The sequence below is a fragment of the Lissotriton helveticus genome, chromosome 3_2 (genome assembly GCF_964261635.1).
Source record: "Lissotriton helveticus chromosome 3_2, aLisHel1.1, whole genome shotgun sequence".
Lineage (NCBI taxonomy): Eukaryota > Metazoa > Chordata > Amphibia > Caudata > Salamandridae > Lissotriton > Lissotriton helveticus.
The window spans coordinates 293,410,036-293,434,890 of record NC_136062.1 but is presented as its reverse complement, the minus strand read 5'-3'; the positions used below and the strand labels follow the sequence as shown (position 1 = coordinate 293,434,890).

The 24,855-nt window shown below is 46.4% G+C and overlaps 1 protein-coding gene and 1 long non-coding RNA gene across 4 annotated transcripts in view; one reads left to right on the top strand and one right to left on the bottom strand.

Annotated features, from left to right (window-relative positions):
* Window positions 1-24,855, top strand: part of LOC144826670 (uncharacterized) — a 418,667-nt gene that overhangs the window by 156,958 nt on the left and 236,854 nt on the right. The window lies entirely within an intron of this gene.
* The window catches only part of CA12 (carbonic anhydrase 12), a 242,470-nt gene that overhangs the window by 180,137 nt on the left and 37,478 nt on the right, over window positions 1-24,855 (bottom strand). The window contains exon 2 of one of the 3 annotated variants that reach the window (XM_078685263.1): window positions 23,997-24,017. The exons of 1 other annotated variant lie outside the window; for it this stretch is intronic. In XM_078685263.1, coding sequence (XP_078541389.1) covers window positions 23,997-24,017 — 21 coding nt within the window. Of the gene's footprint in view, window positions 1-23,761; window positions 23,870-23,996; window positions 24,018-24,855 lie in introns of those variants that run through there. One more of the 3 variants, XM_078685265.1, reaches the window with a different exon arrangement.

Genomic DNA, 24,855 nt, shown 5'->3' with positions numbered 1-24,855 from the left:
TCTTGTTCATGCATGGTACTAAGTTCACTATAACCGATTCGTGATTTCAGAATGTGATCGGTAGCTTGAAATACTTGTTCGAGAGAACCTTGTTCTGGTGCTGGAGGAGGGAACCCTTTCTTGTGTTCCGCGCGTGAATGTCGGTCGGGAAGTCTAGTTCTACCTACATACGCTATTCTGGAGGGATTCTCGCTGTCTACCTCTTCAGTATCAGAGGCGTCTTCTTTCTCGGTTGCTTGTAATGCTTCTCGTTTCTCGTGTAACTTTATTATTTCTTTACGGATTTTCTTGTACATACTCTCTATACAGTTCTGGGTCTTGTGTCTTCCCTCGGCTATATGGTCACTCCATTTGGTCAGGACTTTCATTTCTTCCGGATCTTTTTCCGGATAATCTTGTTCTCTTATTAAACAATTAATTAAAAACTTTAAAAGCATGAGCTGGGTCTCGACTTTTCGTTGAGCCATGGCGTCGCCAATACTTCCTGGGTCTGTTCCTGTACGGATGAAACGATATATTCTGTCTAGATAACCTTTCATATTGGGCAGGGTGTCCAAATATTCGGTCACCCGTCTTACACGCAGTGAATATATGACCATATTATCATCACCTGGGACTGGATCATAATGGCATTCGGTAAGAGCTCGCTTGATATCTGCAACTGACTGATGCTTGGGCGAACGCTGTAACGCTCGGGCATGTAGCTCGATTAATGTCACACGTCTGTGCTGAGGCGGGGTTCCAGGAGGACTTCCCCCCGAGGCCCCTTGACTAGAATCGTCGACGGGTATTGTACGGGCTGGGAGAGTGACCGATGTAGCGGGTACATGTACTATAGGCTGGACCGGGGGTACCGTAACAGGTGCTGCAACGGGTGCCCCGGTAGCTGGAGGTACTGGAATTACATTATTTACGGGAGCTGGCGAGACAGGATTGGCGTATTCTGGGACTGTGTCGTCCAAATAGGACGAGAGAAAAATATCAGCTGCGGTCTGTTTGTGACGTAGCTTAATCGGAACTAGTGACGGCGGAAAATTACTGGATGCCTCCGGGGTTGCTTTTGGCAAGCCCTCGGCAAGAAGAGGATACATACCCTTAATAAGGGCATTTCTCTGTCTGTCTGACTGTTCGGCTTTAACTCGTTCACCTATTTCGATTAATTCCCTTTCTTGGGCTCTTTCTGAGGATTCCCTACTTAGTTCTGATTTTCTGATTTCTTTTTCGGTTCTTTTATGAGATTCTTTGCGCCATAACTCGATGGCATCTTTCTGGGACTGTCTGGCTTTCTTTTTCCATAATGCTTCTTCTACTCGCATGATGCACTCGGCATCCCACGTACCTGATACGGGCCATCTATATTTCTCTTCTAATTCCTTGGTGTACTCCACCCATAAGTCTAGATATAATATGGCACTTATGCCATGCTTATGATACATAAAATGACCTGGACTGTCCCTAGGCGGGACAGGAACTGCTTCCTCGAGCAGACCTTTTCTAGTTTTTAACTGACGTAACCTTGAGAACAGAGGCATAACTTAGGCTGGAGTCTGGACACAATACAATACACGATAAACACAATAATAACTTGAAAACAAATCACTCATACCACGACATTGAAAAACACATGGAATAACATTTAAAATAACAGTTCGGACAGAATATTACCTGAAATACTGAAAACAGAACACATGAACTTCTCGAGAACAGAACTTACTGGAACAGGAACTTACTAGAATGACTAGATGTACTGCTAAAACAGTACGAAACTTACCGGTCCCATAAAGAGACACGTCAGGACCCGCATCCACCTAGGTGGACACTTCGTGTTGGATCTGTGTACCCAAACCCACGGACCAGAGACAAATTAATTGACCCTGTCTAGATACTACCCCAGCAACGGTACTCACCGGGCAGCAAGAACGGAAGGCCTCGGACTGGACTGGACTGCTACGACGACGGACTACGAACTTCGGACTTCAGTTACAGGTGGGCCTCCGGATACCTCGGACCTTGGACTCTCGGCTTGGGCTCTGGTCGGGACTCGCCGCGTTCCTCCACCGCCTCGTCTGGATGCTGGACCGCAACCTCCGTCTCCTCCGTGGGCCTGAGGGATACTTGAAGCAGAAATATCTGCACGTGCACGGTATGGTTCCGTCACGGCTGCAGAGGATCAGGGGGCCTGCGTGGCTTCTCCGGCGCGTGGGGAAAGGGCAAGTCCCTATTCGGGCGCCATTATGTGGTAAATAAATAATTAATTACCGGTTCTATTTTTCAGAATAATCAATAAACAGGTAGCTCAATAAATAAGAGTCAAGATTCGAGGTAGCTGGGGTTTACAGGCTTTAATCAGGCATAAAGGACAGGAACAGGACAGCCTGTACGGGAATAGGATGGCAGCTGCCGGGGGCAGGATCTGGGATGACTAGCAACTTTTAATATGGGTGCACAATATATATACTTAAACAAGTACATTACATTCAATACAGTAGGCGTAGCAGTAGGAGTGGTTTGTAACAGTCGCGAAAGATAAGGCATAAAGTGGGTGTAACAAGAGGCGTATACATAGACATGTGGTGTAAACGTAACAGAATATGTCATAAACGGGGCGGAAACATGGAGGGGGCTACCTGAGGAGCTGGGACCTTTAACCTAGTGGTGCGCGCAAACTGGCAATGACGTGTTACTAGGAGGAACTGGGGGCTATGACTTCTGCACTAGAAGAGGAGACTAAAGTCTGGAGTGTCAGAGCGACATGTACCCAGGCATATCTAGTATCTGATGTTTAGAGAACATGTTGATAGAATCCAAAAGTTATCAGGGCAAAGGCTAACAGACATTAAGACTGGTGCATGCATTATTCTACATGTGTTCGTGTGCGAGGAATATTCTATGAATATAATACAGTATTTCTCTTACATGGAGACATAAAGGCTAGACCATGACAGAAACTATTGATGCGATTCAGTAGCTTAGGAATGCAGAGAAGGAGGGCTGGACTGATAACTAGAAACATAACATACTCTTGGCAGACTGGGAGGCAGAGCCAGGCCGGGCCGGGCACTGCGAGGCAAGAAGTAAGCTAAGGGTCAGGGATACAGGTGGGGGCTGTATCGCTCCTTGGAGGGTTCAGGAAACAGGAGCTGAATCTGAGTCCGGGCCCTTTTGAGGCCTAGAAACGGGGACTTTTACTGAATTAACGTGCACACTGAAAAACGTGGCAACGTAGGTTTACATAGGCCTGATACTCGTAGCTTTCACGAAGACTGGAAACTGACATACTAGGGGTGGACACAACTGTAATTGCGTCTTTAATCGATCAGAGAGGAATACATATGCATATCGATCATGCACATATAACATAGGATGGGGAACACGTAGGCACATATAACATGGCAAAATTTACTTTTCCACAGGCCAACCCCTTTCAGAAGAAGCTGGTGAGAAAGCAAGCTCGTAAATTTACGGCCCCCTCACCACCTATTGTTCCTGCTGTAATGCTGGCTAACTAACTCATGTTCACTTAGTGAGCAGTCTCTTCACTGCAAAAGCCAAGAGAACAGCTTCAAGGGGGCTCATTAGTAAGTAAGGCTGCTTTGCCTGCCGCCAAAAAACCAACAAGGCATATTCTTTTAAGGTTGTAGGATAGTGGTCCTTAATCTTTAGACTTCTGTGGAACCACAGTGATTCACTATTTTAAGTTGGGTAGCCTGGCCTAATCCAGTTCTACGATTTGAAACTCAAAAGCATACACAAAACTGCCCTAAAAAGTATCATCAAACAAATACCCAAATTATAAACTACTCACTCTGATGCACAAACAAAAAAAAAACAATCAAAACTAATTTTATTTGGAAGTTTGGAGCATTCCAAAATTTTGTTTGATTTTTTTAAAAAAAGCTATAGGCTAGACTACGCATACTGCTTTGCTTTTTTTGCTCCTACTGCATTCTTTTTTTGTGGGCTCGTACTGGTGCTTCAATTGAGTCAATCAATTTTCCAAATTACTGTTTGCTAAACTTGCGCTGCTCCCACTAATCAAGCAAATTTTTAGCCTTTATTTTCAAATTCCTTCACATTTATAGAACTTTTTAAAATGGCAGCTTTTGATGAAGGTTATTTGCCAAGTCCCTCCCTACCCATCAAACATTCTTACATACCCGGATGCAGTAATGCCCATTCTTCATAACCTGCATTGGCTGCTTCCGTATTCAAGGCAAAGATTTGAGTACCCTTCAGGAATCCCCAATCACAACCTAAAACCAGATTTCAGATGGTCCGCGGGCCACAACAAGCAGTGCAATTTTTAAACTTGAGAACCAAATTCTAATATGGATAAACCTCTATACTGATCTTGCAGTTGCCAAGCTACCAAGGTCTGCAGTGTAAGGCTGCACATTATCCGTTTGCAAGCCTTCAACAGATCTGTACTTTTCTGCTTTAGTTGGCAAACTCTGGTTCTCTGTATGTTTTAGTTAGTTTAAGTCTGTTAAACAGTTTATGTTGTATTGTTGTTTGTGTTCCTGTAAAACATTTGAACCCCTCTTGGATTTAATGCTGTGGTTTATGTAAACTTTTAAAATAAAAAGTGGTGTTACACTTTGAGATACCACAGAGCTGCACTGAAGATTGAGTATTTTCAGAAAGTTCATGAGTGTGAATGCATTACGATGTGTAGATGCATTATCACGTGTACCACTGTATACAGTGCGAGTGCTTTGCTTCGAGTATGGAAAGAATTGAAATTCTTTCAATTTGTAGAGGAGAATCTAAATACGGCGTAGACGTCAAGGGCTCATTTTCCTCCACCATTAAGATAGTGTTGTGGAGCAAATTCAGCTAATGCTTTTTACTGTGTACTGTTTTCTCCATAAATCAAAGGTTTTTTAGTCCTCCAACCTCTCCATGTGTATAGGCTAGTGTTATTAGAGTTATTTGAAGGTCTCGCAGGAGGAGTAGATCCTATGGACAGTGTATGCTGCAAGAGTGGGTGTGCTGTGTCCGTGGACTGGTGTCAATGTGTGGAATAGGTAGTTGTTAGTTGACTCCCACATTAATGTGTGCATCCCAATCGGGGATGTGGCATACCCATGGACCAGTATCAGAGTGTGTCCAGCAGGTAAGATGGGTGTAGGTTTGAGAGGAAGCTTATGTGTGTTATATTTTTTGATGGTTGTCTTTTGTGAGTGAGACATAAAGGTGTATTGTAATTGTTTCAACATGTGAACCAGAGTTCATGATAGGTTGTTTCAATAGGTTTGCAGGTTCCAGGAGTCACTGTACAGGCTGTATGAGGGGCATGGTGAAGCAGTGTCCGGACGTAAGAAAAGGGGAGTATGAAGGTTCTTCACTTGAGAAATGGTGAGGGCAGCTGGAAGAGTGTGATGATGTAAGAAGTGCTGGGTCAACCAGTAAGGCAGCTACATTTACAAGAGGACAAAGGCCTGTTTAGAGCCATGCAGATGACGTGATGTGCAAAGAAGATATTGTCTCTTCCAAGATATCTTCTTAACGTTCGTGTAAAGAGCTCTCTTCCAGCTACAAAACACAACGGTGTCACCTTTAAATCATACCTAGCCTTTTTCTATATGTATGGATGTAGTATACTGAAAGAAGTTGAGTCCAAGTAGATTTCCATGAAGATTTATTGAGTAGTAGATTACATGGAAAGAGCCCCACCAGGAGCAGCTTCCCAGCTGCTCAGCCCATACACCAACTAACTTAGGCACTCCAACATTCCACATCCCAACATTCTATCACGTAATCATTCTAGCTGAGCAGCAGGATACCACAATGGGGTTATCTATTTGAATTTGTTAAAGAGTTTTTTGTAAGTGAAAAGTAGATGAAATATAAGCCATCACCGCAGATGAGGTCCTTCTAGCCTTACACAGCCACCAGAGCAGTCTTTCCTGCTAAAGAGCTTGTTGGTTTTTAGCTTGAGGATACTAAAGGGAATGGACCTCTCTGAGGGGGACCGATGATCATGTATGTGCAAAGTCCATCATCAATAACATCTCCTGACTCAGAGTGAGGGACGGAGATAATGAATGTAGGCTTCAAACATAAGCCCACTATTCTAGGTCCTGATCATCTCCCTTCATACAGGCTCCTGGTGTGACCAAGATCCTTCACATCATAATGTTGAGCCATCAGCAGGTTTGTGTATTACACCTGGATGCATGCGAGTGTGGACTGCCTGAGCCCAGAATGCCATTAACCCCACTACGCAATAGATGAACGTGCAATAATTTTGAATTATAATAACAATAATTCAGGTTTTTAAAGCGCAAACATAATTAAGGGTTTCACAGCACTGGGGGCCTTTGGAAAAATTAAGTGAGCTATTGCCCAGTCATATGATGCTGAGCGGAGCTGCTGCCGGGGATCCAACAGTGCACCCCGAGCTCCGGAGGCAGCTGCTCTGACCACTGCGCCACAACTATCCCTAAATTCAGGGATAATTCTTAATCAAAAATTCAAGTAATGCCTTAATGACCTCCCAATCATTCTCGAAGAACAGCTACTCTACCATAACTCTGCAAGCATGAACCAAATGAAGGACTGTGGTAAAGCCAGAACCAGGGATGGCTTCTTCCAACCAAAGCCCAAAATCATAGGGAGTATATACCAGGCGGGGATAGATGAGAGTAGCTTAGTACCTCAAGAGTGCCGCAAAGTTGGTTATGATATGGTTTAGGCCATTGGCAGTGGTCTTCATGCAAAGGCTTACATGTTGCAATTTTAGAGCCCATTTATTAAGAGAAAGGTGTCCAAGTGGCAGAAAATATAGTATGTCGGCAGGGACTACATTAACCCTTTCATTTAGCAGTTTAAGGAAGGGGTGGGTGTCACTGGGCAGTTCTGTGTAACATTAAACATTTAAGTTTGTTTTGATAGGCCTTTGATTAGATGGGTGTCTCCAAGAAGCTTATATCCACTATCGCTTACAAAGAAAGAGAGGGGTAGAGGCAAGGATGGATGGATTGAAAGACCGAGATCGGATTGATGAATACGGAGCTAGATGGAGAAAGGGTGATGGGGTGAATGGCAAGAAGGACATACGTAGCAGGATGGAAAGATGTCTAAAAATGAGAATGAGGAATGGATGAGGTAAAGAGTAATGGAAAGACGGTTGGATGGAAGGAAGGACAAATGCATCGATGCCGAAAAGGAAGAGTGGATGAGGAAGGAAGGAAGGTAAACCACAAAGAAGGAATGATAAAAAAAAGTTGTAGGGAATGGAGGATGGCGAAAACAAAAGAAGGATGTAATAGTACAGAAAGGATGCAACGAAAGACAGTAGCAAGATGGACTGCGACAGAAAGAATGATGGAGTATAAATAAGGACAAAAGAAAGCAGGACAGAGAAAAGGAAGGAAATTTAAGAATTTCGTCAGAGGGAGCAATTTCACAGAGGAATGCTGTATTAGTTTGCTTCATGCACTCACTCAGAGCTATTTGGGATATGGTTCAAAGTGGAAGGTATTTCATTTCTCGGGCTAATCCGTGCACGCTGGGCTATAGGCGAATGTGTGCTTTAGGAGTGCAAATGCCATAGGTGTCCTCTATTATTCCCCGCAGGTTGCAGTGTAGTGTTGTAGGAAAGTAGGATCTGCTTTGATGGTCATTCCCACTTTTTACTGGTATCATTATGTTTTTCTGACTAGTATGACTTTAATCCTACAAACGGGGACCCCAGTATCTGTGCTTCTTCCCTAAATTGGATATGGTGAGGTCCTTCGGGACACTCCAGATGGGCTACTGGTATACCCTTGTAAGCCCCTAGTATATGGTACCAAGGTACCCAGGGCATAGGTACATCAGAGGACTCACATAGGCTGAAGCATGCATTATGCCACCCATGAGACACCACTCAAATTGTGACTCCAAGCCTGCCATTGCAGCCTGTGTGAGCTGTGCTAGCACCACTTATGAAACATATAGGTTTCCCTATATATGAGGTCACTACACTTAAAACCTTAAGTCACCCCTTAGACAGGCCTTTCAAACCTGAAGGCAGGGTGCTGGGTCATAAGTGGGAGAGTGCCCCTGCATGAGCGGGTCACCCCTACAACCTTCGGTGTCCATTCTCCCGGGTTGTAAGTGCATCAGCCACTGTGACACATGGAGTGGCCATGCATCATTACACAATGACCATCTCTAAACTGGATGTAACGAACCGTGTCATGTTTGGTATCATTCAGGTTGGAATCATACCCCCATACCGTGCTGTGGGAGGTATGATTCCATGACACCGTAAACAGTGTGGGAGGTATGATTCCTTGCACTGTAAAGCTTCTCCGGGAGGCCCACAGTGCACGAGCAGGGGAAGGCATAACAACAGATATACTGCCGCAGGGAGGTGTGACCACCTCTCAGACAGGGTTTAGTGTACTGGGGAAGGGTGGGGGCGCTTGCCAGTGCCACTGAGACTGCATGATGGGCACATTTGGTGCCCTCTCTGCATACTCCAGCTCAAATCAGTTCAGGGAGCCGTTGGCTCCCGCTCAGGCGTAAAACTGGACAAAGGACATGGGAGTATCTTCCCAACTGTCCAGCCCCTGATTCCAATCACATACCACTACATCTTCGGCCGTCTGGACTTCGCTATGGGAACCAAAGCTACACCGGGGAATATTCCTGCTGCTCGAGGTCTCGTCGTCCTGCTGGTCTTCTACAATGTCTGGGTCCGTGCTCCATACAAGTTCTTCACCAGGCCTGTGGTAATCCAAAGACACCAGAAGGAATCTCCCTTGGAGTGAAGGAGTCAATCCCCTGCATCTGCAGGCACTGCAACGCAGCTGACCGATCTGCTGATCCTGGGCTCCCACGGACTCCAAAAGGCTCAGCAACACAGGACTTGGTTCTGCAACTCCCTCGAGGCCTGTACGGTCTTCTCACTGAGTTTGAGGCCAGTATCCCTCTTCAGAACCGCTGGAACAGAACCCTTGTGAACCACATTGACTTGCCATTGCCAAGGCTTGTTGACTCTCCAGTGATCTTCGAGCTTCAAGAAGCTCCTACCTCAAGAATCTCCTGCAGCCAAGATCTTGGCTGCTTCGCATCCTCTGCACCGTGGGCCTTTATTTGTTGGTGAGCTGCATGAGGACCCTCTTGCGACTCCTGTGCCTAATGCCCATGGGTCCTCTTGAGGGTCTTCTTTGGCTCCAGTGGGCTCTCCTTCTTGCTACAGACCTGCTCTGACTTACCTGCTTGTGGTGAGTCACTTGGAGCTTGCTGGCATCACCTTTTTCATCCACTACATTGTTTGTTGCTGCCAAGGCTTGTTGGTGCCCCTGCTGGACACTGACCCACTGCCTCTGACATGTGACATGGGACAGCTTGTAATCAGCCCCTGGCCTTCCACAGCATCGCCTGGTCCACAGACCTGCAATTTCAAAAGGCACCATCAAATTCTCCTGCATCCTCGACAATGGTGGGCATTTGTCTTCCGTGCCTCCTGGTCACTCCTGAGTGGTATAGACTCTGTCCCCTCTGCTTGCAGGTTCTACTCACCTTAAATTCACCTTTGGGTTCCACCAGACTCCTTCGTCTTCTTCTCCAGCAGCACCTTTCCTAAAGCTCTCTATTGTGGTCTACGGCGGTGTTCGATGTCAATTGACACCTATGCACCTGGCTTCCCTGATGTAGGTAACTTGGTTCCCGGAGGATCCACGGGTGGGGTGACTCTCCAACCTTTCATCTTCTATGGGGTGTCTTCAGGGTCCACTAGGAAGGGTCCTTTTTCTTTAAAACTGTAACCGCAACTTACCCATTGACTAACATTGAGCACACAGTCGTGTCTCCACTCTGCACACGACCTTTGTGGGATTCCTAGATACTCACCTTGGGTGGTTCCTGGGGCCCCTTGCTTTTCAACGTCTTCTGGGTCCACTCCTGCCTTGAGCCGTGATTCGCATGCCACTACTTTAGTATATAGTTTGGTCTCCCTTGGAGACCATTGTGTATTTGTGATACTTAAATACTCTATTTCCTAAGTATTGTGTATATTGTGTTTATATCTCTGGGTAGGAGATAATACATTATGTTAGTGAGTGTTTGCATAAAAAAGACCTATTTTTATACCTACACTGTGTGATCCTTTTTCACTTAACCTATGCCATTAGTATAAGTACGTACTGGTAAAACAAGCTTCTTTACACTCCTCCCAGACTAAGCCTGGAGGCTGCTCTCCGCAGCCACCACTTAGAAAGCTTTCTAAGGTTGTCTAAGAGCACTAAAATCACCATAAGGGTTGTCTGGATTAGTACAAGGTGCTACACTTACATAAGTAAGCACCATATACTAAGCCAGTCTCTCGCCAGTGTACATGGGCTAATTGGGGTAGGATAAGTGCAGAGGCATCCCCTAGTTATAGGAAGGCAACAGCCTTGCAAGCATTCTTGTAAGAAAGTGTCATGCACAACTTTAATGCATCAGGTGGATGAACAGAGTCCTTCAAGTCTTCCAGGGGAAAGGATGTTCTAGCAAGATGAGTCTAAAAGAAGAAAGACTGCACTGAAAAGAACTGTCATCATTGCTGCTGCTGCATCACTCCTAATAGGTGTTCCACTGGGGGCCGCTTCCTGTCAGAGGTTCCCAATCCACTTGCAGACTCCCTTTAGGGAGAATGGACACCCACCACTCTGGTATGTCTGGAGTGACCCAGTCCAAAAGGTAACACAAGCAAGATATTAGTGGAATGGAGGGAGGTTGCCGAGAAATATGCCATCAACAAGTTCACCACATAGCACAAGCTATCACTCTGGGTGAGATGGGGCAATACCCTGCACATGTCCTGGGTGTGTGCTGCATCAACAGAAACCGGCAGCAAGTTAGATACTTCAAGCCAGATGTACTACTAAAGGATTTGGAACTACAAACCCTGCAAGTCTAAAAAATGAACCGCGAAATTCATTTTTGTAATGTACAAACCCATTTTTACAAGTGGGAATTTCTTTCTGACTCGTTAGATGGGTTTGCGACCATACCACATCACAATTTGGAAGGGGTGTCAAACAGGTGTTCCTTCTAAACAGAAATTCAGTCCGCAATGTATTGATGGTTTGCAAACACAATTCTGGAGGTGGTAAGTGAACCACGGTGAGAGCCTCAGAGAGAGCAGCCAGTGGCCCACAGGGCAAGTGCCTGCTCCCGCTGATGTTATTCCAAACAGACACACATTAAATTAAGCAGTGCTAGTTACTTTAAGAAACAGGCTGTTTTTGAACAAGTAAAAGGAAAACAAGATTTCAGTTTGCAAATGCATACTCTGGGATGGTGGTCTGCTACCCCACCCAGGACACCATATATATGTGTGTAGCCAGTCACAGGATGTCACCAATTACCATCTGCCTAATTGATATTCATTAGGCAGGTCAGTCTGCACCGCTTGGATATAATGGTTTTGCGAATCACCCCAACAGTACAAAGGTCGAGTCGTAAAATCAAATACTGGATGCAAAAAGTTGGTGCACACTTTGCAACCAGTACATTAGTTCATCTGGTCCTTAGTCTCACAACGCCCAGAGTCCTGATAGCTGGCGCTCCTGGCATCCAGTATTGGAAAAGGGGAGACCAGTGTTTGCATGCTTCCTCCAGACCTTTCGGAGATGAATCTCCTGGGCTGTTGGCTAGATTCCCTTTAAGTGTGCTTTGGCGCCCACTCAGCCTCGGCTTTTATGCCACTGACACCTTTCCATGACCACTTTCGGTGGATACATTGACACCTTTCCATGACCACTTTCGGTGGATACATTGACCATTAATATTAAATTCATTAGGCTTACTCCCCTCTTCATTCACGCACTGCATGTGCAAACAATTATCCAGTCAGCACCACAAGACCGTGGCTTCATGGCCATGCCTTTGTTCTGACCTCTTGCCCCCCCATGCAAACAAATCATGGTTACTGAAATGAGTGGACACTCCCTTTCATCGTTTACAAGCACGCTCTGAAGTTTGAGATCCACTGCCAATTACTAGCAAAGTTGGCTAAATAACTTCGTAAGGGCTCTCTCTGAGAGGTATACAACGGTAACCACGCATTTTCTACAACGCGGTACCGTTACCATGCTACTTTTACCACGCAAGTCGTTACCACGACTTGCGCTGGGGGGCGCTACAGGATAGTAAATAGTTTAATTTACTATCCAACTCCTTTCCCTAGAGTCCACGGGGACTGGAGTTGGAATAGTAAATTAAAAAATTTACTATCCAGCGCCCCTCCACGCAAGTCGTTGATACGACTTGTGTGGTAAAAGTAGCGTTGTAACGGTACGCGTTGTAAAAGTACGCGTGGTACCGTCATACATCCCTCTGAGATGCTGACAGTAACAGTACTGTTAACTTTCCCAGTTCCAGGCATAAGCGTCTGTTACAGGTCAGTTTTCTTCTGTGCACTCTGTAATTTGTAGTCCTGTTGATGCCATTCTAAAGTTAGTACTACTAGTCTGATAAGGTAAAGAAAAACTATAACTGGATGAGCTAATCAGGCAGTGTACTGTGAAACTTGAGGGCTCTGCTTTCATTAGTGTTTCTGCCCTCTAATCACTTCCTTGAGCTCGCCAGTTCGTTTTGTTAAAGCAAACAAAAAAGCACGTCTCCAACACAGTGACCAACAAACAAACAAAACCTCATGAAAACAATAAAATCAATCAGAGAACTGCAGGTTCATGGCTGTGATCTTGCCTTTTGTCAAATGAATTGAATTGAAACAACACTTGTATAGCGCTATCTACCCGGAGGCCTCGTAGCGCTTATGACAGGAAACTTATCTAGCGAGGGCTCAAGGCAGATCAGCAGGGTGTAGCATACAGGTGTGTTTTCAGGGTTTTCCTGAAAGAAAAATGATTTACCGTTCCCCGGAGGGATAGAGGGAGGGTGTTCCAGAGTCTAGCCGCAGTGTGTGAAAAGGAGCGGCCACCCCAACGGGCTTTCCTGACTCTGATGGACGTGGCCAGCTGGAGGGAACAGGAACGAAGGGAGCGGGATGGAACATAGGGAGTGACCAGGGACTGAAGAATTGCGGGGCCAGTGCGATGAAAGGCCTTGTGTAATATACACATGGCCTTAAATTGTATTCTTGCCTCTATAGGGAGCCAATGAAGTTCCCTTAGGGCATTCCTTGCTGACTGCCATCGGGGGAGGTTGTAGAGTAGACGGGCCGCACTGTTTTGGGTGACTTGGAGCTTCTGGATGGTGAATGCAGGAGCTCCCATATAGAGGACATTCCCATAGTCCAGGCGAGATAGTATAAGGGCCTGGACCAGGATCCTCCTTGCCTGGAATGGGAGCAGAGGGAGCACCCTCCGCAACATCCTCATCAACCCAAAACAAGTAGCCGCAGTCTTCGTAGCTTGGACTGAAAAGTTCAAGTCTGTATCAAACCAAATCCCTAGGCTTTTTACTTGGGAGTGGGGGGCGGGCCTAGACATGGAGGCCAGGTGGATGCAAAACCCGAGGGGGAGGGGTTGCCCAATAGGATGGTATCTGTCTTCTCCCCGTTAAGTTTTAAACAGGAAGATTGCATCCATCTGGAGACAGCCTCCAGACAGGGACCTAGGGTGCTAGACGATCCGTCCTGGTGGTCTAAAGAGACCACCAGTTGAGTATCGTCTGCGTAGGTGACAATACGCACACCGAAGGGATGGACTATCCTGTCTAGGGGTTCCATGTAGGCATTAAACAGAGTGGGGCTCAGGGAGGAGCCCTGAGGAACCCCACATCTGAGAGGGTGTTTAGGGGATGCCACCTCGCCCTCAAAGACCTGGAAGAAACGGTCAGCCAGGAAAGATGTCAGCCATTCCAGGGCCGCGCCCGACACGCCCAAGTCCGCCAGGCGTTGTAAAAGCGTGACATGGTTAACCGTGTCGAACGCGGCGCTAAGGTCTAATAGAATGATGGCAACTTTTCTGCCCTGGTCCAACACAGTTCTTGCTTCTTCAGTTACCGCTAGGAGAGCGGTTTCAGTTCCATGTCGAGGACGGAACCCTGTTTGAGAGGCACGCAGAAGGCCAAATGGTGCCTTTCAGCCAATCAAGGCTTTTCAGCCAACAGCACCAAGCATGCTGTGACCTGCAGTTTCATTGGTCCTGCTTTACACATGGGCCAACAAATCCCAGGATGCTTACCTCAACTGGATTAAATGACATTAGATGCAAGTTCTCCTTATGTCTTGGGCGGCGCTCACAGCTATGCAAGTTAAGGGGGCACAACCGCCTTTACCCCGCCCTCCAACAAAAAAGAAAGCACTGACAAAGACAATTTGTCTTGGCACATGCCTGGTGATTATATTTTTATCAGTTTCAACAACAATACTGAGCAATAAAGCCAGCAGCACAGCATGTTCCCGTACAAGCATATTTGTAGCTGCCTAGCAACTAGTGTAGTGTGCCTCTACACGCGGAGCACAGGTAAATTCAGTGCAAGGGTGCCTTGCAGTATACAGTGTACAGGACAGTCAGTACATGGTCAGAAGCACTACAAGCGGCTCAGACAGAATGTGCTCAACGTGCAAAGCTGCCATAGAAGCTTCACTAACAATCACTGCCGGCTCCACCTAGGTAACGGCAGGTAAGTCAGCAGCAGTGCTTCTTTGCTTGTGGAAGAGCTCACTAGTGAAAGTTGTCACATTCAAAAAATTTGTTTTTTTATCAGCTTCGTATTACTTTGTTTTAAAGGAAAACAGTCATTGAGAGAAAGTAAAGCTCCCTACTGGTCAGTTTAAAACACAGAGGGGGATATTCGAGAACGTGTGATAATCATCGCCAAAATAGGTTATCGCAATGTTTCAAATCGCCGTTTATCGGGGGAAAATAACTCAGTTTTAACGTCCTATTCACAACACAGCGAGAACATGCGATATGTCCCCGATAAGGCGTCAAATGTCCGCTATAAAATTACCGGGACGGCAAAAAAAATGTAAACCCCAACGCGCAAAAAGTTGCGATGGGCCCAACTACGATAAAAAAAATCTGCGATAATCTTCACCAGGCCTTCAAGTCACACACGTCAGGTGGGAAAAATCACTATAAAATTAGAAAAAAAAACATACTAACATAAGCAAAACAACAGCGAAGCACAATGGAGATAGCCGGAGAAAGTACAGAGGACAACCAGAACCCCACAAGCCCCCCGGAGGACCAGCCTGGGACCTCAGGGTCAGGGAAGGGCAAGAACAAGAAGAAGAGGAAGACGCAATGCAGTCAGAGGTGGTAGAACACCATCAACTACTGTTCGTCACCTCCACGGTGTCATTGGCAACAAAAAAGGGAATATAGCAGTCCATCGTGGACAAGGTGAATGCTGTCGGAGGGCTGAAGAGGACAATGGAAGAGGTCAGGAGGCGCTGGAATGATGTGAAGCGCAAAACCAAACAGAAACTCGCCAACAACCGGAAAGCAGCAATGCAGTCTGGAGGTGGAAGTCCAGCGCTACAGGAGGAGCTGGACCATATGAAGGAAATGGTGTCCACAGTCATCAGTGGGGAGATGGTGGCAGGATTTGGGGGACCGGACACTGCTCAACATTACCCGACACAACAGCACCAGGGTGAGTAACGACCAGGAACTGGGGGGAGGCGGGAGATGGGCACACATGCACAATTAAGTATAGCACATCTGAGGACAAACTATGCCCCAGACCCCCAACTCTCACCAAGAGACCAATGTACCCTAGTATGCAACATCTCAGCACTGTATAAGCACAGAAGTTAAAGGCACACCACATGAAAGGGATAAGGGGCAGCAAAATCAGAGCTGCAGGGGCGACTCTCCCAAAATGCAGCCACACACATAACATGCAGAGCACATCAACATTGACAACGCTGTGGTACAAACCGCAACATGTCCACAACAGAACAGAGGACACAACTGGTGACGCTTGTGTGTAGAAACTGGCCAATCACATTTGGCATTGCAGGGAAATGTGAGTTGACAATGTACAAGTACAAACACACATCAGTGATGCTGTCAAAATGTCCACTGTCCCGCATCAAATAGGCAGCTCCTCCCAAACAGTCACAATGTACACTGTCATGCAGACTCTATGTAAACATGTACAATGCGTCAACATACATGTGAACACAATGTTAAACTGCATCTCCCCTTCACATTGCAGAGGGAAAACCAACACCTCCTGGAGAGCAGGCCGAACCTCTCTGATGACGAGGAGGACCACCACACCATCGACACCGCCGCCCTCAAACAGCTCATGGACAGCTTCAGCACCCCACCTCCAGGAGCAGGCCAGCCCAGTTGTATCGAGGAGACACCACCCCCTGCACAGACAACAAAGCAGGACGCACCCACTACTACGGCTGTCTCCCAGGACCCCCACGAAGAACACATGGCCTTCCAACTCCGTGTGTTGGGGTGCCAATAGAAGCTGGCTGAACAGGTGCGGGTGGGGTTCGACCGCATGGCAGCCAAACTAGATGCCATACGGGGGTGTCTAAGTCCCATCAGGGACCACTCACAGTCCCTAAAGGACACCCACATTATGCTCCATGCTCTCCAATGATCCATGGCTGACATTGCTGGAGTCCTGACTCGGAAACAAGAACAACTGTCTAGTCAGAGTGGCTCCAGCAATGTGACCCGGGAGTTGGGACACATGCGGAGGAACATGGAGCGGATGCAGGCAGAAAGAGCGGCTGCCACGGCTGCACACAAGCGAGAGGTAGCTGGGTTCCTCAATGCCCTAAAGAACCTCCTCATGGCATTGCTGCCACAAGCTTAGAGGTGTGGGATAGTGCACCGCTTAATCCAACGTTTTGTTGTTTTTTCTGTGCGACCAGGGTATCGTTCCCCACCAGGAACGTGCTGAATAATCCACGTAGCAGCAGTACTATGATAGTCTAGCTGTCACCCTGAGCACAAGTTTTTGCTGATTCTTCAGCTCCAAAGTTTTCGAAATAAGTATTCAAAAAGAATTTTTAAAGTTCATTCATGAGTGTCTTTATTGGCACTTTTCCATTATTAGTGTTCATATATTGACTGTTCCCAATTTATATTATCCAATGCATTTCGGCAGTATTTCTCGGCTGGTTACTAGCGAGTAACTCTCGGTGGTTTACAACATGTGTAGATCCTACGGGCTTCTACTTCCATGTTTGTTAGAACGCGTACACATGTTGTAAACCACCGAGAGTTACTCGCTAGTAACCAGCCGAGAAATACTTCCCTGATGAAGGCGGGAGATCCTGCCGAAATGCATTGGATAATATAAATTGGGAACAGTCAATATATGAACACTAATAATGGAAAAGTGCCAATAAAGACACTCGTGAATCACTGCCACACAGTGCTGGAGACAGAACACCACCACCCACATGTGAGGCACATGAAACTGCAGAGAACGAAGATGCGTGCGAATCTGCCTTCATAGGAAGAAGCACGCAGTAGCATTCATCTCTGCCATATGGCCGATTTCTGCTTGGTTCTGCCCTTTTTATCATCACCTTCCACTGTCCCTCAATACTCTCTGCGACACTCACCTTGGACCTCGACATGGACTGCCATATTCTGTTTGGTCACTAATGACACAGCATTCAGACTGCGGGCTGTACTCTTCCTCTTCCGATTAACTGGTCATTCCCTAAAGGACTCTGGCTGGCCCTCCACGGGCCAACAATGTTAAGTGGGGTTTGCATGGCCCTGTACTGCTCCAGCTTCAACACTCCACCTGAATGTGCATTAAATATTCATATTCACACAGATGTGTAATGTCTTTGATCATTCAAGTGTGGAAGTATGGATGAGTGTAGGGTCAGTGATTCCCCCTCACATCCATGTTGCCCATGTTGTGGGACTTGAGTTACAGGGTGACACATTGTCGATTGCGGTCCGGGTGGCGCCGACACTACAACAGAGACACACAAATTAGTTACTTCCTTGTCCAGTCCAGGATGGAACCACTCCCAGAGCCCCAGGGTCATTGTTCATACCCGGTAAACAACCGTTACAACGCAACTATTACAACGGACTACTTTTACAACGCAACTTTTACAACGCAGGATCCATTACAACGAACTACCATTACAACGCATTTTTTTACATCGCAGATGCCTTTACAACGCATGCCATTACAACGTAAGTATTGGTAAGTATATAATTATATTAAAAATGTTATAGGTTTGGGTTTTTGGGTACAGGGGTATTTTTAGGGTTCAGGGCTAGGTTTGGGTTTTTGGGTACAGAGGTATTTTTAGGGTTCAGGGCTAGGTTTGGGTTTTTGGGTACAGGGGTATTTTTAGGGTTCAGGGTTAGGTTGGGGTTTTTGGGTAAAGGGGTATTTTTAGGGTTCAGGGCTAGTGGTTTGGGTTTTTGGGTAAGGGGTATTTTTAGGGTTCAGGGCTAGGTTTGGGTTTTGGGGTACAGGGGTATTTTTAGGGTACAAGGCTAGGTTTGGGTTTTAAATAAATTTAAATTTAAATTAAATTAAATAATATTAATTTTAATTACTTACATTTTTAAAAATATTATATACTTACCAATACTTACGTTGTAATGGTATGCGTTGTAAAGGCATCTGCGATGTATAAAAATGCGTTGTAATGGTAGTTCGTTGTAATGGATCCTGCGTTGTAAAAATTGCGTTGTAATGGTATGCGTGCTAAAAGTATGCGTTGTAACGTCATACATCCTTCATACCCTTACGCTGGACTGGCATACGCCAGGCCAGCCCACTCCGCTTACGCTCACAGGGGGGGAGGGAGGGACAACGCTACATGTCCCAGGTCTTCCCTGTAGTGATCTGCTCATCAGGTCTAGTTGTCTGCATGCCACAGCCACTCCCTCACGGCTGGTTTACACCCCCACCACAGCAAATAAGGTGGAATCCACCCTCGCAGGCGAGGGAGAAGGGTGTCACCTGCCAGATGATAATACTGTAACGTAAAGAAGTCTCACAAATGATGACGAGAAACAAGCTAGGTACAAATTCAGGGAGAATGCGACAATATGGATACAAAAAATTTTAATACAAAAAAGCAGAATTTATTAGAAATACAATAAATATAGTCAATTTAATTTGTCGAAAGATGCATCAAAAAGCAAAATATACATACAAAGAACAAATATATTATGTGCTTTTTTACACCCCCACCACACTCATCCAGCATACGTGTCACAGGACATGTGACCCTGCCAATAAAAAGGGCCGGGCGCACGTGCTGACGCCAATTCCACTCTCTATCTGGGTGTATCCGTGTGGTTATTTATGCATGAGGGCCTAGGGGCCCTACCACGTCACATTCCCCACTGGTGACATGATGGCATCCGCACCACAAGACTCAATCATAAAGGGTCCATGACTTGGTGGCACCGGATACACTGCGGCCGGCACATGTACACTGCCATGGGACGGTGACTTTCGGTGCACTGAGGTAGGGGCACCTAAAGAGCTGAGCGGGTATGCAGCCTGCGATGATGTCCAATGCTGGCAGTACAGACTGGTAAGGATTTGTGTGAGCCCTGCTGGACCGCAGTGTAGGCCTGAGCCAGCGGGCAGTGGGGGCCTACCGCCACGTGGCGTTGCCTCGCGGGTCACAGAGTGTGTGGCACCTAAAGAGCTGAGCGGGTGTGCATCCTGCGATGATGCCGTGTGCACTGATATGATCTCTGCCATTGCGAAATCAAGACCCAGAATCAAGTGTGTGACCTTGTGGCCCGTGGTGCGGGGCTGCATGATGTGGAGGCTGCCATGGTCGCGGGCCCCAGGCTTAGAGCTTGCACTGGCAGGTGGTGTGACCTCTTGGAGACACGCCAGTGGCGGAAGGTGAGCAGTGAGGCCTGGGTGCGCAGGGGCGGGCAAGCAGTGATGGCGTGTGCAACTGTATGGACTCTGCCATTCATGACTCTGGACTCTGTTTCAGATAAGAGACCTGGTGGACTGCAGTGTATACGGGCACATGGTTGGAGACACCTGTGGCAGCAGTCGAGCAATGATCCTGTGTCTGCAGTGTCGGCACTCTCTCTCCCTCTCTTTCTCTACCTCTTTTTCCTTCTTTCTCTCTCTCCCTCTCTTTCTCGGTCTCTTTCTCTCTCTCTCTCAATCTCTCCCCTTCTCTCCCTCCCTTTCTCTTTCTCCCTCTCTTTCTCTCTACCTTTCTCGCTCTCTTTTTCTCTCCCTCTCCCCCTCTCTTCCCCCTCTTTCCCCCTCTTTCCCTCTCTTCCCTCTCTCGCTCTTTCTCGCGCTCTCTCTCCCTCTAGCTCTCCCTCTTTTTCTCTCTCTCCCTCTCTTTCTCTCCCTCTCTCTCTCTCCCTCTCTCTCCCTCTCTCTCTTTTTTCACTCTCTCTCTCTGTCCTCTGATGAGCACATGATACACCTTCTTATCTAGAATTTTGTCTTGCAGGCTGTGACTTACAGATTGTCCTGAGAAGACCCGCCATGACATTTCAAAATAGTTGTTTTGGGTTTATTCTGAACTAGCAGCCCGTCCCGACGTGTCCGGGAGCAATTAGGCTTCAGGGCCCCCGCCCGCCCCAACGTTGTCCGTGGGTCCCCCGGAGCCTTCCTCCATATATTGCAGTATTATACCTCTATGTTTACTTTGTACGCTTTTGTAACCTGCACACGTCACTTTTTCCTCCTGTAATGCAGTATTATAGCTCTATGTTTACTTTGTACGCTTTTGTAACCTGCACACGTAACTTTTTCCTCCTGTAATGCACCGTTTGGCTCACTTTTGTAATGCTCCGTTTGCTTCCTCTTGCTCACGATGTACGTTTTTGTAACCTGCACACGTAACTTTTTCCTCCGGTAACGCACCGTTTGGCTCACTTTTGTAATGGTCCGTTTGCTTCCTCTTGCTCATGATTGTCATTTTTGCTTCATTTTTCTGCCGCTCACCGCTCCTAACTAAATAAATAAATAACCTACCTCATCTGCCGCTCACCGCTCCACCCCGCCTGTCCGCCGCTCCTCACCGCCTGTCCGCCGCTCCTCCCCGCGCCATGTCCGCCGGTTCTCCTCGCGCTCCAGGACGCCGGTCCTCCTCACGCTCCTCACGTCAGCACGCACGTCGCGGCTGGCGCTTCTTCCAAGGGACTACTTTTTTTTCTCGGTAAATTTTTTAAATAACATATTTATTAAGTTTATATAGCCTATGTCCATCTGCACACCCTGACGATTACAACGATGTATCGGGTGTGTGGATTGGCGCTGTGGTTCCCGAGTTTACCCGCCTCAAAGGTTCAAAGTTCTTCCTTTATAATAGTAGTATAGATAAAACAATTTTGGGGAAATTCTAAGATGAATGTATGATTCTCCTTATTCTGACCACACATGACTGTTAAATGTTGCAATTGTGCGACATCAGACGAATTGTTTTGTTCATGATTTTGTAAAGTTGATATAACATCTTTGTCCGAGGGGGGGGTAGTGCCCCGTGCTGGGGAGGGTCCTGGGGTTAGTGGCGGTGGATGTTATGGCCCACTTGCCTGTCCGATCTGCATGGTCAGCAGCTCCATGGCATCTGTTGTTCTTCAGGTGTGGCTCTTGGCTTGGCTCCCTTTTCTGGTGCAGGTTGTCATCCGACTTTACACCAGGTAAGGGGAGGTTTTAAATCCCTGCTACTAATGCGCCTTATCGCCTGTTTTCTGATCTTAGCGCTGATCTGGCTGGTCGTTGAGAATGTTGCGAAGTGGTGTTGTCGCAGCTTTTTGCAAGGGAACGCCTACTCTGCATATCATTAGCGATAATTGCCGGTGTCATCTGTGCTGATGTATTTTTGCGGCTGGTATCGCAAGGAAACTGGTGATATCGGATGTTAGCACCAGCTTGTGAATGGGGCGATACATTTATCGCGACTTTGGCTGCGATAAAGTGCGATAACGTGCCACTAACTCGGCGATAAGTCCTTGAGAATATTCCCCAGAATTTTGCACTCTAATAAAACCTATGCCCAATTTATTCAGTGCATTCTAGGTAGGTCTTAACATTTGCCTACAGTGTCCGGCAAGGTTTTTCGGCGTCCAAATTGTATAACTGGGCAGATACTTCAAGTATACTATCAGTGTAGAATAGTCATCCTGGCGAGGCCTCTCACCAGCCCCACGCGTTTGGACATGATAGCTCACTTACCGCGATCACTCACTTAGTGGCTCTTTAATACTCATGCACACAGTGCAGAAAAGTGCTGCACACAGAAAAACATAATTAGAAGGAACATTGGGTGGGGTCGAAAGATGGGAATAGAAGATGTAATGTAGTGTTGAGAAAGCTTGCAGAGACACACCCATAGTTGATACATTTTCTCATGCAACACTTAATGCCACAGTTTTCCGGTTTCAAATCCTTGTAAATGAGTACTGCTATTAGTATATTTAAAGGTACTAAGATTAAAAAGTTATGTTGGTTGTGTCAGATTTGAGCTGGTCAGATACAAAAATACAGTCACAAGGACCTAACTCACTGAGCCTACTTGCTGGCTTCCTCAAAAACACCATTCTGATAGTCCTTGGAAGGGACCCAGGTCTACTCGCCCCAGCCCATTTCCTCCCACCTCCCACCAAACCTCAAGAGAAGCTACTAGAGTATGTTTTACAGAGTGAAGAGTGTATGATCAGATCTCGCAGAGTGACTTGAATGTCTCTGAAATGTTCGAGAGATGCCAGGACCAGCTGAAATGAATCCATGCCCATTATGTACCTCCCTGCAATAAATGCCCTGCAATTGGAAAAATGCTTGTGTGGTCACAGTTTGATAATTTCCAAAAGGAAGAAATTGGAGGGTGCTCATGCACTATCAAAGCACAACAGCTAGTTCTTCTGCTCATGCAATGAAAGCTCCTATCCCTGCTTCTTCTGTCTACTGGGATAAGGAACTATGCCCTACCCGGGAGTTGTCATATCCACTATGAAGAGCAAGGAGATGCTGTAAGATGACACCTCCATTCACAGACTGAAGAGGCTTCCTAGCTGGTTACTGGTTGGGAAGCAACACGCTTCAAGTCTAGGATACATATACTCAAGTCCAGCATTATACCACCCGAAGGCCAGCGTGACTTCCTACCCTTTTCGTTTCCCTACATAATGAGAACCATGTCTCATTGAATTAGTCCCATGAGACCATGGCCAAACTCTTCAGCACACTGTAGGGAGTACAGAACCATGCCGCCCAGTTTCATACTGCGGCTAACAAAGATCAAGAACGCTTCCATGATAGGAGGCTGCCTGAATCTAAGAAATGTTCCTTGCAGGCAATCCTGAAGGATCTATCAAGAATGCCTCCGGAGAAGGCAGAGCAGCGGCCTGCAGAACAACAGTCACTCATTGATAAAACCAAAGACAGCCTTTGCCTATTCTCAGAACATTCCCTCCCCCACTGCCTTCCACAAGGAGGAAGTTGGTGTGTCCTGAAGGATGAACTTTTAAAAAGTCTACCCTGTATAGCATAAATGTACCAGGAGGCCTCAACTCAAGGGGAGCAATAACATTAATTTCCTGGTTTCCAAGAAGGCTGGCGAGAATCCAGTACCATCCGAGTCATCAAACCCAAATTCCAATTCTTGAGAGGCAAGTGGAATTACAGAGACTGGAGTAAATGTCCAGCTGGCTGGACATTGTATAGATTTCTTACCAAATGTTTCCATGCACAAGAAAGAAATTTGCCACTGCTCTCATTGGTTGAAGTAATCCCTCGCTACTCTCGGTAAAACCAGATGCACTTTAGGAAGTCAGAGGTACAAGTTAGCAGCTCGCGGTAACTCTAAACCCCAGCAAACAATTTGTAATTTTATCAGCGTTATTGTTCTCACCTTCAAATGGACGAGGCAGCATAGGAGACTCCTGGGAAAAGGGTTCCTAATAGACACTGCACAGGGCCACTGCTTTCAACACACACAATCACACGCGTGCATTAGACTTGCAAAAGAATGTTTATGTACACGTCTAAATACTGATCTACAGATCGAGAGAGAATACAAACCTGGTTAGTACTAAAAGAGTAAAATACATTTTAAATACTGAAATTAGAAAAAATACACTACTCACCAAAATAAGACCAATTATAACCTGTAAAAAAATAAAAACAAAAATATGAGACCTGAATATCGTCAACTTCTAAAGACTTGCTTAGAAACGCTGCTACTGTGAGCATTTAAGCAACGTCTGTGCATTTTGGAAATTACTTGAATTGCTGTGTACAGAATTTGTCAACCACACACATTTTAAATACAAACAGGATTGTCAATAGGCGATTTGCTTTGGCATGTCCCTCCCTTGCTCTGGTCAGCATTACTCCCTAGTAAGTGCACACAGGGACTGCAATGGTACAGGTGAAGAGAAAGCCATGAATGGGTCATTGGGTTGTAAAATAACCCATAACTCATTTTAATACAGAGTATGTGAACCAGAGAAGTATTTTATTTTAGTACACAGTGAGGAGCATTAGGAAAACATTGACCATATTACTTTAACAATAAAAACGTGGGTGCATAAACAAATTTTGACATTCTGTAGATAAGGATATTAAAGCTTCACTTGTGACATATCGATTAATTTAAATCTTGACACTAGATACCAGGGAGCGATATCTGTGAATGAATCCAACCAACCTCAAATAAAGACACCAGCGTCGAGGTCAGACTGAGAACCAAAAGGAGCCCTGGCAAACATATCAACTCCGCCCCTTTGTCTACCCTGCCTCCTTTTCATTCTTTCCCTTTCTTTTTGGCTAGAGTGTAACCCAGGAGAAGGAGGCGGGCCGCGTGCATCGACCTTCAAAAAACAGCCTTCAGTGACCCTCCCCACCCAAGGGAAATGCCCGTCGGAATGCATGGCCACTCCGTCCCGGCCCAGTGTGTGAACAGACATGCACAGTCCTAGAAGGTAAAGGCCACTGGCAGGCCAA